The sequence below is a fragment of the Eurosta solidaginis genome, chromosome X (assembly GCF_040869045.1).
Source record: "Eurosta solidaginis isolate ZX-2024a chromosome X, ASM4086904v1, whole genome shotgun sequence".
In the NCBI taxonomy this organism is placed as follows: Eukaryota; Metazoa; Arthropoda; class Insecta; order Diptera; family Tephritidae; genus Eurosta; species Eurosta solidaginis.
Genome location: NC_090324.1, coordinates 107,416,747 through 107,430,103, shown reverse-complemented (window position 1 = coordinate 107,430,103; position 13,357 = coordinate 107,416,747). Strand labels below are relative to the sequence as shown.

The window sequence follows — 13,357 nt, the reverse complement described above, 5'->3', positions numbered from 1 at the left end:
CCGGCCGGTTCGGAAGCCTTCCGGTGTACCACGCGATAGTGCCTTTTGATCTAGGGCGTCAGAAGTGTATGGCGTTGATTTCTTTCGCCGCTGCTGTCTTCCGCGTTTTGATGACTCGGTCGGGCCTCCTTGGAGTCCAATGTCGCGGTGCCGCCAGTTGTCTCGGTCATTTCGACGTTTATTTGCTCTCGCCGCGCTTCTCTCATGCTGTAACAGCGGCCGGAAACTGCGAATGCCATGGTTGACCGTTGACGGTCTTGTTGTCTCTGTTTTGCCTTTTTCTTCCTCCGCCTTTGCTCTCTCCTCCTCCATTTCTTCTTCTTCCACCTGCTGAGCCCAGGACTTTGTCGGCCCCGTTAGATGGATTGACAACGTGTCATCGGACGGGTTGTCGTCGCCAATGGTTGTTGCATCATCGCGTTCAGAAAGACGCTCATCTAGATGGAGCGTGGTGTGGTGCTTTTGCTGGCACCGTTTGCAGCGATATTTGCTAGTGCACTTGTCCACGCGATGAAAGGGCGACAGACAATTCGGACAGTATTTGTGCAGCAGCACGGCCCGCAACCTCTCCTCCGGGGATTTTTTCCTGTATTCGGCACAGAGTCGGAGACTATGGTCCCTGCCGCAGAGCTGGCACGCGACATCGAAACGCTTTGCGCCTCCCTCTGCCTTGGCCAATAAGGTTTGGTAACGGGTCATGATCTGAAAGAATATTGGTATCATTGATCATGCCCAAATTGAGGTTGGCGGAATGTTGTTTGGGTGGCGTAAGCCAAAAAAAATATTATCTCATATATTTTCGCAAGAGAAAAAAAATCATTTTATTGAAATAAAAATTAAGGGCCATAAGTAAATACGAAGAAAAAGCGGATTTAGCACGCATCCATACGATGTGGCTGGTGCTTTAGCGCCTCTAGTACATCCCTGCAAAAACGCTCTCGTCACTCCACGTCATATGACTAGTCATTTTACCAGGTCATAGGTTATATTCCTAGTCACACTTGCATGGGCGTGATTAGGTTTTGTGACCAAATTTTGTAGGGATTTTATAATTTATTTTATGTCGGTAGCTGTCGCCGAAGTAGTCCTAAAGATTTATTTTGATTTGTGGTGAACTTTGTTTTCACAACAAGTGGCCTGCCACCACACGGAACGGTTAAAAAACCTGGCTGAAAAAGTATTACAGAGTTGCACTTCCACCATTCAACATTATTTTACACGTCAAAAATAATGTTGAAATTCGTGGAATTAAGTATTTTAAATCTCGACCAAATGAATGATTGGTCGAGATATGTAATACGCGACATGTGTGGCGTGTTGTGCTCGATATGTCGTGCGGCATGTAATGCGTGACGTGTAGTGCGTGACGTGTAGTGCGGCATGTAGTACGTGACGTGTAGTGTGCGAGATGATTGTGCATGAGGCCTAATGTCGGTGTTGTCGTGCATGACTGTCAAAAGAAAAGTGTAGACATTTGACATTTGTTACAATTTTTTTCCATTTCCTGAATGAAAAAAAATCATTGAATTAAAAACACGCGGTGGTGAGTATGGAGGCTAGAAATTGTAGTCTTTTTTTCTTAATTAATTTTTCTTTCTCTTTTATTTGCAGGTATATCTGACAGAAATCAATGCAGATAACACGTATACAAACATATAATAATGATTCAATGCCAATAATTAAACATTTTGAACAATTAGGACAAGTTAAACAAATCGATGCAAGTCGCAATGCCGATGAGGTATTCAAAAATGGTGAGCAAGTATTTGCTGCAACTGGTATCCAGTAAAATGTATCGGTTGGAAAATATAAAAAGTACACGCCGCTTAGCTATTAGATGCATATATGTAGTATATATGAGTACATACATACATCTGTGCATTTTATTTATTTTTTTTTTTTTAGTAATACGAGTATTGTTACTTTTTGTTCATTATTGGCTAGCATCAAGTGAAAATCTGACCATATTTCCGCCAATAGGCTTTTATTGCATTTGTCTTGGTATTATGATTTGTTCGACGTGTAAAATGCTCAAGCCCAAGCACGAATTCATAGATTTTCGTATATGGTCTGGCCTATTTCTAAGTTACGGTGATCATAATGTCGCAGCTTTGCATATAATTTTGGCAACATATACGATTCCCAAATGGAAGCTTCAGATATGTCTCTGACAGCCGCTGCTTCTACTATGTTGCGAATTACAAACTTCTTTATTGCCTTATCTTTTGGAACACAACGAGCACAATTGGTGCATCTTACTGGTTTGACATGACCACGATTATGCTTGCAGCGGCCTCCGTTACAGCGTTTCTTAGTCATTTTTGTGAATCTTGTCTTTATTCAACGCGAAGGAAGTAAATGAAAGGCATGATCAACGCGAGCTTGGGTGCAGTTAAATTTAGACAGAGTCTAAATTTTTTTCAAAGCCTGGTGCTGATGTTGAGTTGGATTGTGTTGGCTGAGCTACCAAGATTGGTAGTTGTGTTGATGTTTGAAAAGTTATGGCAGTGTCGGTGGTATTATTTGTGTTTTTGATACAAATATTATTGTTCAGGGAATTGCCAGCAGCATAAAGCGCATTTGTGCGTATTTTAGTGTTGTTGTAGCTTTGTGTGAGCAACTTGTTGGAATACTCTTTCAAGAATGTACTTTTAACTCCAATCGAAGGATTATTTTTGCTGTCAAAACCATTAAACACAGCCACGACTTCACCACCACCCTCACCACCATTGAAATGTTGGTTTTGCGAGTTCATATGGTTTTCATTGTGTAGTCTCAATTGTGTTGTTAGAGCTAGAGTTGTGGCAGAGGTAGCGGTGGGGGAGGTGGCAGAAATGTTCCTGTATTTGAGTCTTTACTTATTCCATATTTCCTATAACATTTCAAGTGTGCGAAAATTTCACGACATCTGCTCCTCAAGTATCTCAATGATCCAGAGCATTCCCGTGAGAATTGAGCGTGAACCGGAGCTGTAAAACTCACTAAAAGACGCCAAAAATGTCTTCAGAAGATTATGGCTCGGTCCTAGATGCTGACTGCGTGCATCGAAGGTTTAGTGCCAGGATATATAAGATTTACGTATATATTTACATAGTGCATCGCGTAAAATTCAATAGTTTCGCTGGCTAAGTCATGTTAAGCGAATGGGCGAAGAACACTTCGGCCTAGCAAGTATTCCTATGATACCAATATTTGGAGGCCGTGTAAGGGGCAGATCTTCACTGAATGGGGGAGACATGAGGATGAGGAATTGATCTTAATTAAATAACTAAATACTAGAGCTTCTATTCCATAAAATGAAGAAGACGATGATGAGTGTCGACGTGAATGATGTGGAGAAGTAGGGAGGCATCCACTGGACATTTCCTCCATAGAAGCGACTTCCGATGTTGTTGCTACATGTTGGCGTTTCTTAGACTTAAAGGTTCCAACCTTTTGTTCCTTTGTCGTCGCCAATGGTATTGAATTTTGTTTAAACTGTCGTACTGCATTATATTTGCTAATACCGGGTTTTCTGGTACATCTAGCAGCTCGCAGTAATTGGCATGGAGTTTGCACATATCTTATTCCACATGGCGTTACATTAAGCTGGGTAGTACACTTGCAGCTGGCACATTAGCATTACTAGGTTCATGGTTTTTTTTTTGTTTTTTTTGGCTTTGAACCGTACTACTCAGAAATATGTTACCTTTTTACAGGTTGTTATTTGTCTAATGGCTGCCTTCATTCTTACATACCCTTATATGACTGCAAATTTCAAAGATTCACGACGTTTTGGCAACTTAATTTCAATCGACGACAAGGATACAACATTAGTTGATGGCATCGATGTACATCGTAACATAAGGGAACAGATAACGGTATACATATGAAAATTAATATATACCAAACATTTCCAGTGATGTTTTACAATTAAATTTTGTTAAAGGTACTTTGTCAATGGACCCCTGTATGGCATCAAATTTCCATGTCCGTGCCGGCGAACTTTTGACGCGAGGTGCCCATTTCGGTATTAGATCGTGAGTGTTTTATTAATGTATGTATATGTAACAAAAAATTGAAAACCATTGGGAATACATACAAGTGAAAAATCTTCCTATCCCTCCATTGCCATAAATTGAAGTGCCATAAATTGAACATTTATGTTTTAACTCAGCATTTCTTTTAAATGTGTATACAGAAAATCAGACTAAATATTAACATTCATTTTTACAAAAATCAAGTTAATTGAATAATTATGCAAACATGTTAAAATATGCAACTAATGCAATATACCAGTTGTCTACAAAAATGGTTGAAAAGTCTATTGAGCAAATGATTTAAGTACTCGAACAGCGATTGACGAGGCGATCGAGGCTGTTTACTGTTGTGAACGTTTTTATCAAACATTCGCCACTTGTATGTATTCACAATGTTGAAAACCCTCACACCAGAAAAAAGGATATTGACTTCGGATATTAGTTTCTCCTGTAAATAAAGGAAACCGCATGCGCTTTATGCACCCATAATTGGGTATTTTTTTGAAATGAAAGGTACAAAGCCACTCGCTTCATTAAGCGAACCTCTGTCAGCACCCCCTAAAAATTATTACGCTTTTACAAAAATGGTTAAAATGGATAGCAGCCGTTTCCTCCTTAACCATTAGGGCAATCAAATAAACTGCATGCAACTACTCATATGTAGATATTGTACCTAATCAAGCAAAGCCTATTATCCCTTGTTGCAAAAGCGGCAAAAAAATCAATTTTTGATTGTCAGTTGTTACATGGACAGTAAAATCCGACCATCAATTTGGAACAATTTAAAAACTGAATATTGTTTGCCAAGCATATTATGGAATCATATTCGAACCAAATGTGGTTACTTTGGGTGGGCAACAATTTTCAACCATTTTCCATTCAGATTTCTGAATCTGACCTGATTTTGTATGAGATGTGAAGAAACATATGATAATCGTATCCGAAAATCCTTCATAAATTTTAACCAAAACGGTGGAAATATGTTCACGAATATGATCTGAAACAGACTGTGAAGAGCAGTCAAATGTTCCTTACAAACGATTGAAATTCACTTTCCGTGTCCTTATATAATGAAATGGTATGAATAAATTTCTTCGGTATTCCTTGCGATATTAAACTATTTTGAACAATTGCGTGGTGGCAGCGGCGCACCCACGCAATCGTTGGAAAAGGTATTATGTGGCACACAGTATATCTGAGTTAGGGTTCTGTTGGCCTCGTTCTGGGGAACGAGAGCTGGGTTATTGGTTTGTTGGCCTCGTTCGGGGTGAACGAGAGCTGGGTTATTTGGGATGGAGGAATGTGAACTATTACAGTTCATTTTGATTGTCGTTGGGCGGAAGTAGTACCAGTTTCGCGATTGGTCTGCTAATTTGTCCCTTAATTGTATTGACGTCAACAACACGTACACGGTTATCGGAACCTGGATGTGTGTTGACGACTCTCCCCATTTTCCACTCGTTCGGTTGTAGGTTATCCTCCTTGATGACGACTAGGTCCCCGGGTTTTAAGTTGGATTGTGGATGTTTCCATTTATACCTTTTCTGGATCTCGGTGAGATATTCCGACAATCGAGTTCAGGTGGAGCTAAAAGATGCCCGCCTACGAGAAAATGGCCTGGAGTAAGCGGCTCCAGGTCGGAAGGGTCGTTAGATGAGGGACTTAGAGGTCTCGAGTTGAGGCAGGCCTCAATTCGACATAAGAGGGTTGTAAACTCTTCTAAAGTATATTTATGGTCGGACGCGATCTTTTTAAAGTGTGTCTTAAAACTTTTTACCCCCGCTTCCCACAAACCTCCCATGTGAGGAGCGCTTGGCGGTATAAAATGCCATTCTAAAGTGTGATGGCTATATTTATTCAATGTTCCGTCCCTTGCTTCACGCAGAAATGCCTTAAACTCAGATCGTAACGATCGCGAAGCTCCGACAAAGTTAGTACCATTGTCGGAGTAAACGTTTTTCGGACAGCCCCGTCTGGATACAAATCTGGCGAAGGCAGCTAGGAAGGACCCGGTACTAAGGTCGTTTGTCGCTTCCAGATGGATGGCTTTCGTCGAAAAGCAGACGAACAGGCAAACATATCCTTTTGAAATTCGACATCCCCTCCCTCGGTAGGATTTTATATCGAATGGTCCCGCGAAATCTACCCCAGTGTTGGTGAAGGCCCTAGAAAAGGTGGTGCGCTCCTTCGGAAGGATCCCCATAAGTTGCGTTTGTGTCCGCTTCCTGTAAATAGTACAGACCTTACAGTTGTGGATAACAGACCGTATCATTATTTTAACACGTGGGATCCAGTACTGAGTGCGGATATGACGTAGCATCAGCTGGTTCGCTCCATGCAGGGTGGTCTCGTGAGAGGATTGGACTATAAGTCTGGATAACCTGCAAGTATAAGGAAGAATAATGGGATGACTTTCATTATGGGACATGTCTTTCGATGCCCCAGTCCGCCCCCCAGTTCGAATGATGCCTTCTTCATCTACATATGGGTTCAGGGGTAAAATCTCACTCTTCCCATTTATTAGTTTTCCTGACTTCAAATTTGCGTACTCTTCTTGATAGTGTTGCCTCTGGCATATTGTTATCAATCTTCGTGTTGTTTTTTCTATTTCGTCAGGAGCGATCGAATGAGAATCCCTTTTGAAGGAGGATTTAGTTTTTGGGTGCGTATTCTGGAAAAACCGAAGAATATAGGATATAACCCGCAAAGCCCTTGGTAAATCGGAAAACCTATCTAGAATATCAAAGTTATTTTTGACCGAAGTTGTATGAACTTTCACCCTCTTTTCCTCCATATTCGTATTGTAATCTTCTTCTTGTGTTGGCCAATTTTCGTTGTCTTCTTGTAACCAAGAAGGTCCCTGCCACCACAAAGAATTGTTGATTAGGTCCGAAGCGTAGAGGCCTCTGCTCGCCAAATCTGCAGGATTTGACGCGGAGTCTACGTGCCGCCATACTTTGTATCCTACTTTATCGATGATTTTAGTTATTCGATGTGCCACGAACGTTGACCACGAACATGGTGGTTTTCGGATCCATGCCAGTACTATAGTCGAATCTGTCCAAAGGGTTACTTTAATGTTTGAAAGTTGCATATTTTGTATGGCCGACTCTATAATTTCTGCAAGTAGGACTGCGCCGCAGAGTTCCAGTCGTGGCAATGATATGGTTTTGACCGGGGCTACTCTCGTTTTGGCCATCAACAGGTTGGTGAAGACTTGATCCTTTGTTTGTACCCTCAGGAAAACAGTGGCGGCATATGCTTTTTCCGAGGCATCGCTGAATCCATGTATTTCGACATTGTCCTTCAATGTGTAGTGAACCCATCGCGGTATGCGTATATCGTTGATCTTTTCGTAGTCCGTCATGAATGATTGCCACCGATGTAGAGTAGTTTCAGACACATCTTCATCCCAGCCTGTCCCTTCCAACCAAATATTTTGCATTATTATTTTGGCTACAATTACGACTGGTGCCAGCCAGCCAAGAGGGTCGAAAAGTTTTGCGATCGCAGAAAGTATTGACCTTTTTGTTACGGCGTGGTTATTGTCAAAGGGTTTCGCTGTGAAGTAAAAGTAGTCGAAATGGGCGTTCCACCTGATACCGAGTGCTTTTACCATGCTGGTGTCTTCGAACTCAAGAAAATCCTCGCTTAATAGGTGTTGCTTCGGTATACCCTGTAGGATTTTCTTGCAGTTGGACGTCCATTTTCGCAACGGGAAACCTGCCGATTGCAATGCCAATGATATTTCGTCCCTTGCCTTGATTGCATTTTCGATGCTGTGTCCACCGGCGAGTACGTCATCAACGTACATGCAATTTCGCAGTATATCTGCTGCCATTGGATGCGATGTCTCCACGTCATCAGCTAGTTGGTGCAGCGTTCGAATCGCAAGATACGGAGCACAATTAACCCCAAAGGTTACCGTTTTCAATTCATAAATGTTAATTGGGTTTTTGGGGCATTTGCGAAATATGATTCGCTGATATTTTGTTTGGCCTTCATTGACCCATATTTGGCGATACATTTTCTCTATGTCGCTGTTAAATACGTATTTGAACAGCCGCCAACGTAGTATAAGAATTGTCAGGTCGGATTGAAGAATCGGACCTGGATATAAGGCATCATTTAGACTTTTGCCATTAGTGGTAGGACAAGATGCATTAAATACGACTCTGACTTTTGTCGTTGTACTTCCGTCCTTTATAACAGCATGGTGAGGTAGGAAGTAACAGTCATTTGAGTCTGGCGAAATATTGCCTATTTATTTCATGTGCCCTAAAGTTTCATATTCGGATACAACTCTATTGTATTCCGTTTGAAGGACTAGGTTTTTCGCAAGTCGTGTCTCGTTGCGATAGAATTGAGAGCACGCACTTCTTAATGAGGGACCTAAGTTAAACTCTTTCCTAAAGGGTAAGGAGACTACGTATTTGCCATCGTTGTTCCGAACTGTTGTGGATTTGTATAGCTCCTCGCAGTAAGTGTCATCGTTATTGATGCTCCTTTTCTTTGGAATTTCCTCTATCTCCCAAAAAGCCGCCAATTGTTTATCTAAAGTGACCTCATTGAAATACGAAACTAGGGTCTTATTTGTATCAACCGCATCTGTCCGGCCTGTCAAAATCCAGCCGAACACCGTTTCCTGTGCTATTAATGTGTTTAGCACGTCCTTCCTGATACCGCCTAGCATAATTTGGGGGTATATGTCTCCGCCCAGAATTAAGTCGACTGGCTCATTGACAAAGAATCTTTTGTCAGCCAGTACTAAGTCAGGGAATGCTTGCCTAGTCATTGCGTTTATTTGGCAAGTTGGAAGATTCCCTGTTAATTGTGGTAAAACCAGCATGATCGTATTGATCTCGATTAATGGGTCTGTTGGTGACCGCAATTGTATGTTGCACGCTTCTTTTACTTGTGCAGACATTGTATTACTGATGCCCGAAACTTGGGCATGCAGGCGTTTGGATGGCAGATTAATTCTGCGCTTTAGTTTCTCGGTAATGAATGAACATTCAGATCCCGAGTCTATTAGGGCTCTCGCCGAATAGTCAACACCATTAAAACGAATATTGACCTGAGCTGTCCCTAGTAATACCCCTTTATTTGTGTTTGCGAAACATGAGTTCACATTATTAATCGGAGCGTTTTCTCTTTCAGCATTGCGTCGTATTTGAGCTTCCCGTGAGGTAGATGCTCCGATAGTGTCGGAAGTATTTGTTGGTTTTGGCTGATTCGAAATATGAAGCAGCGTATGATGTCTTAAATGACATGTGGCACAGTTCATTTGGCTGGTGCACCTTGTCACCGAATGGCCAGCAGAAAGGCAGTTTATACACCCACGGCTGCTCTTAATTTGTTCAAACCGTTTATTGGGTGTTAAACGTAAGAACTTTTCGCACTTTGAAATTCGATGTGCAGGACTTTTGCACATCTTACACGTAGGTTTGGCTGTTGCTGCACTTGCCTGGTAGGACCCTAATCGTTTCGACGATGTATCTGCCGAGGAACGAGAAGCATGTGGCTTAGAGGGTTTTGAAACCGTATCCCCTCTTATATCTACCACAGTTTCCAACGTTTGGAATCTGCTGGATAAGAATTTATCCATATCTGCCCATTTTGAAATTTCTGTTTTATTTTCTATGGTTTGTTCCCATAGAGCCAGTGTGGTTTCTGGCAGTTTTGTGGAGCACAAATATGTTAGAATTGCATCCCAGTTTGATATGTCAATCTTGTGACATTGAAGCGCTGAGATACAATTGTTTATTTCACGTTGCAGTTTTTTAATGGAGCTACCGCATTCGCTCTCAACTGCTTTTAAACTGAAAAGAATTTTTAATTGGGCATTGACCAAGATACGTTTGTTTTCATATCGGTCACATAAATTTTTCCACGCTGTATCGAAACCGTCTGTTGTTAAGGAACACCGTTCCACTATCTCTTTGGCCTCCCCTTGAGTTTTTTGCCTCAAATAGTATAGTTTTTGCACTGCATGGAGTTTACTATTATTAATATATATGGCAGTGAACATGTCCCTAAAGGACGGCCATGAAATATAGTCACCTTTGAAAATATCCGTATCACATGCTGGCAGGCGCACATGATATTCCATATTATCTGAGACATCTACTTTCTTATCTTTCTTTTCAAAATTTTCCAAAAGCTCAGCTATTGCCGCCTGACACTTTAGGAAGCTGAAATAGCACATTTTATGCTTCTTCTTGATAGCCGATAAGTCCTTTGAATCAAGCTCTGATTAACCTAAGAGCTTTTCGTATGTCACTTTCGTAGCTTCCCCCAGAGTTTTTAACTCATCCCTTTGGTATATTAGGGAGTGTTTACTGTGTTGTGAAGGTGACATGTCGTTGAAGTCATTTTCATACTCCGTCACTGCATCTGCTTGGCGTGTATAGGTATCCATTATATGAAAATTTATTGAAATATTAATTGATTAATTGCCTTTGCAGAGAGTATTGAGTGAAAATGAACTGAAACGAAGGACTGTGTTTGAGAGAGATCTCTCGAGGAAGTGGCCTCGAAGCTTGCGAGAAAGCTAGGAATTAATTTAAAGAATGTGCAATTTTCGTGGTGGCAACGGCGCGCACCCACGTAATTATTCAAAGAATGCTCTAATGCAGATGTGCCAATGACTTGTGTAAGCCAATAAGTAATGGCTAGTGAAGAAAGTGGTGTTAGTGAAAAAATAAAGAAATGTATGAACGTTCGTTATGGACTTTTTGGTAATTTAACCAAGGACTGTGAACTTTGTATCACAAAATTAGATCAGTAAAAACTGATTTGTGTATTGCCGCAAATGAGAATAATAATTCTTCAATATTTCAAATAATTGTGCAAGGAATGAGGTTATTGGCCACCCAAACAACAACAACAATATATGTGTATGTAACTAAGTGCACTTTGTACTATAGCACCAAACTAAATTGCAAACGTATTGCCCGTGTAAATAAGTGCAAGTGATTTTTATGTGGGAGAAAATTTTATTTAATTAAATGTGCGCCTAAAATAAATTTACAGGTTTCTGAATAAGCAACCTTAACAAATCGAATTTTTGTGCAGTGGATTAAATTAATTTTTTCAGATAAATCCTGCAAGGGTGAAAATCGAAAAGTGACGCAAATCGGTGTTTGAGGTTATGTTAACCTTTTAGAGCAGTGTTGTGCTACCTTGAGCTGTGTCCGGAAAATCTTACCGCTGGTGGGGGATAGTTCCGGATAGTCACAAGGCGTGTTGCACAAACTTTAAATAACTGCGTTAAGCGCCTTTTTTTAAATTTTTGCACAAGATGAGACTTCTCACTTCACGGAAAAAAAACAAAATCACTTGCACTATTACATATAAAAAAGTCACTTTGTAATTTGTAATTTTATTTTGTGAAATTTTATTAAAAGTGAAAAGGAAAACCCTACCTAGCACGGAATACTTTCAACCACGTACCTTTATTAATTCGTTGATCCGGAGTACTCGAATGTGAATTAAATTTTGTTGTTGGATGTTTCCAAAATGTACCACCAAAATTTATCAGTTGTTGTATATTGGATATAAATCGCTGGTATCACCAAGAAAGTTGTATTATTTGCTGTTGAAATTTTTGGTTTTTCCTGTGTATTATCACTTCCTTGCTTTAATGCCTAGAGAGTTGAGTGGACTGTAATTGTGTGACTGGTTCTCTTTACCGGCGCGGTAAGGACCATGAACAAATGCGTGGTGGCAACGGCGCGCACCCACGTATTTGTTAAAGATTAGGTTAAGGCGAAAAAAAAGGAAGGAAATAAAAACACCAAAAGGATTTCGTATTAATAAAGAGAATTCACAGAGTGCTTTTATTTATATAAATACAACAAGTGTTAAGAAAAGGTTTAACAAATGTTGTGGAAAATGATATATATGTGAATATAATTTTGAAAAGTTGAACTTACGTGAACGGGCGATTACGTGTTCCTTTGCTGGCTGCTGGATTAAAAGAGGACGAGCCTCTTTGCGACATGAGCCGATGAACCCGAGATACAGCTCCTTCGTTGGGTTTCCCGACAACAAAGTTGCTATACCGCGGGCTCACAGCGGTAAAACTCTAAGATACATGCGTACTACCACTCACACATGCCTGTGTGTATTAGTAATCACAAGCATATGTGGGTGGTAGTAAACGAAGAAAATTATGTTACGAGGGGGGGGGGGGAGATATATTTAGGCCTGTGGCCTAAACAACTACATTGCATTGTTGTTCCTTGTCTATTTGGTCTTTTGTTTTTGTAAAGAAACGGTTAAGTGTATTGTGTAGCTTGCGAGAAAATGTTATGTTGTCCTTTTTCATAATTCTCCTGAGCGATTGAGTACTTCTTTGTCCGAGTACATAGGTAAAGGCTCCATTACTGATACTTAGAATAAACTTGACTTGACTTGGCGTAAACTTGGCAAATTAGCCACGATTATACTCCACTTAGCGCATACAATCTGGCATCATGATCAATAAATGTCAATTTGTATGACAAAATGTCAAAATGTAATGGAAACAAATGGCATCTCAAAATGTAAACGTCACTTAGAACTTACATAGAAAATCAAAATTCAACAGACTTCTAAGTCAAGTTAAGTGTTGCTAAGTTTTGAGTAAACATTAACATGCAATGTTCATTTAACAGAACTGTAAGTGACAGTTCTCAAGCCAAGTCAAGTGTATGCTAAGTATCAGTAATGGGGCCTTTACTCTGAGAGTGATAAGTAGATGTTTTTATTTGATGACTACCGAGTAATTTAGTTAACTCTGAAAATAATTTTGATGTAAACTGACTACACAAACAAACAAATGCAAACTTACAAGTTTGAAGATCTTTTGGAACATAAATTCCAGTATCAGAATCTTTATGATGACTTAAATTTGATCTAATAATTCGAAAATGTACAACTGATGGCACAACAAGTTCCCCCGGCAAACGCAAATTTTGGCCAAAAGCCATTTCCGCTGGTGTAGCCGAAATATCTTCTTTGTAAATTGATCTTAAACCCAGAATCATTGTGGATAAGTACACGTGTATTGACTTCTTTCTGACAGGCACTCGCTAGGTAATTCATCATACCAATTATTTATTCCATCGCTAGCCATAATAGTAGATTTTAGCTGTCTATGAAATCTCTCAACAATACCTTTACTCTGAGGGTGACAAGTAGATGTTGTTATTTTATGACTACCGTGTAATTAAGTTAACTCTGAAAATAATTTTGATGTAAACTGACTACCTTGATCAGTAATAACCTTCAACGGAACTCCGAAGCGAATATATTCTCTGAAAAATTTGTTTGCAACTGTAATTGTTGACATA

The 13,357-nt window shown here is 40.2% G+C and overlaps 1 protein-coding gene across 2 annotated transcripts; it reads left to right on the top strand.

Annotated features, from left to right (window-relative positions):
• Window positions 1-1,476: 1,476 nt before the first annotated feature.
• LOC137235491 (uncharacterized) lies at window positions 1,477-4,485 on the top strand. Of its 2 annotated transcripts, XM_067758498.1 has the most exons (4): window positions 1,477-1,543; window positions 1,612-1,741; window positions 3,699-3,860; window positions 3,929-4,485. In XM_067758498.1, the coding sequence occupies exons 2-4, from the start codon at window positions 1,631-1,633 to the stop codon at window positions 3,989-3,991; spliced, it is 336 nt and encodes a 111-aa protein (XP_067614599.1). In that variant the 5' UTR covers window positions 1,477-1,543; window positions 1,612-1,630; the 3' UTR covers window positions 3,992-4,485. The 2 variants fall into 2 exon arrangements, 1 of the variants encoding a protein (XP_067614599.1); XR_010947916.1 differs by lacking the exon at window positions 1,477-1,543 and having other exon boundaries at window positions 1,617-1,754.
• The last annotated feature ends 8,872 nt before the right edge of the window (window positions 4,486-13,357 follow it).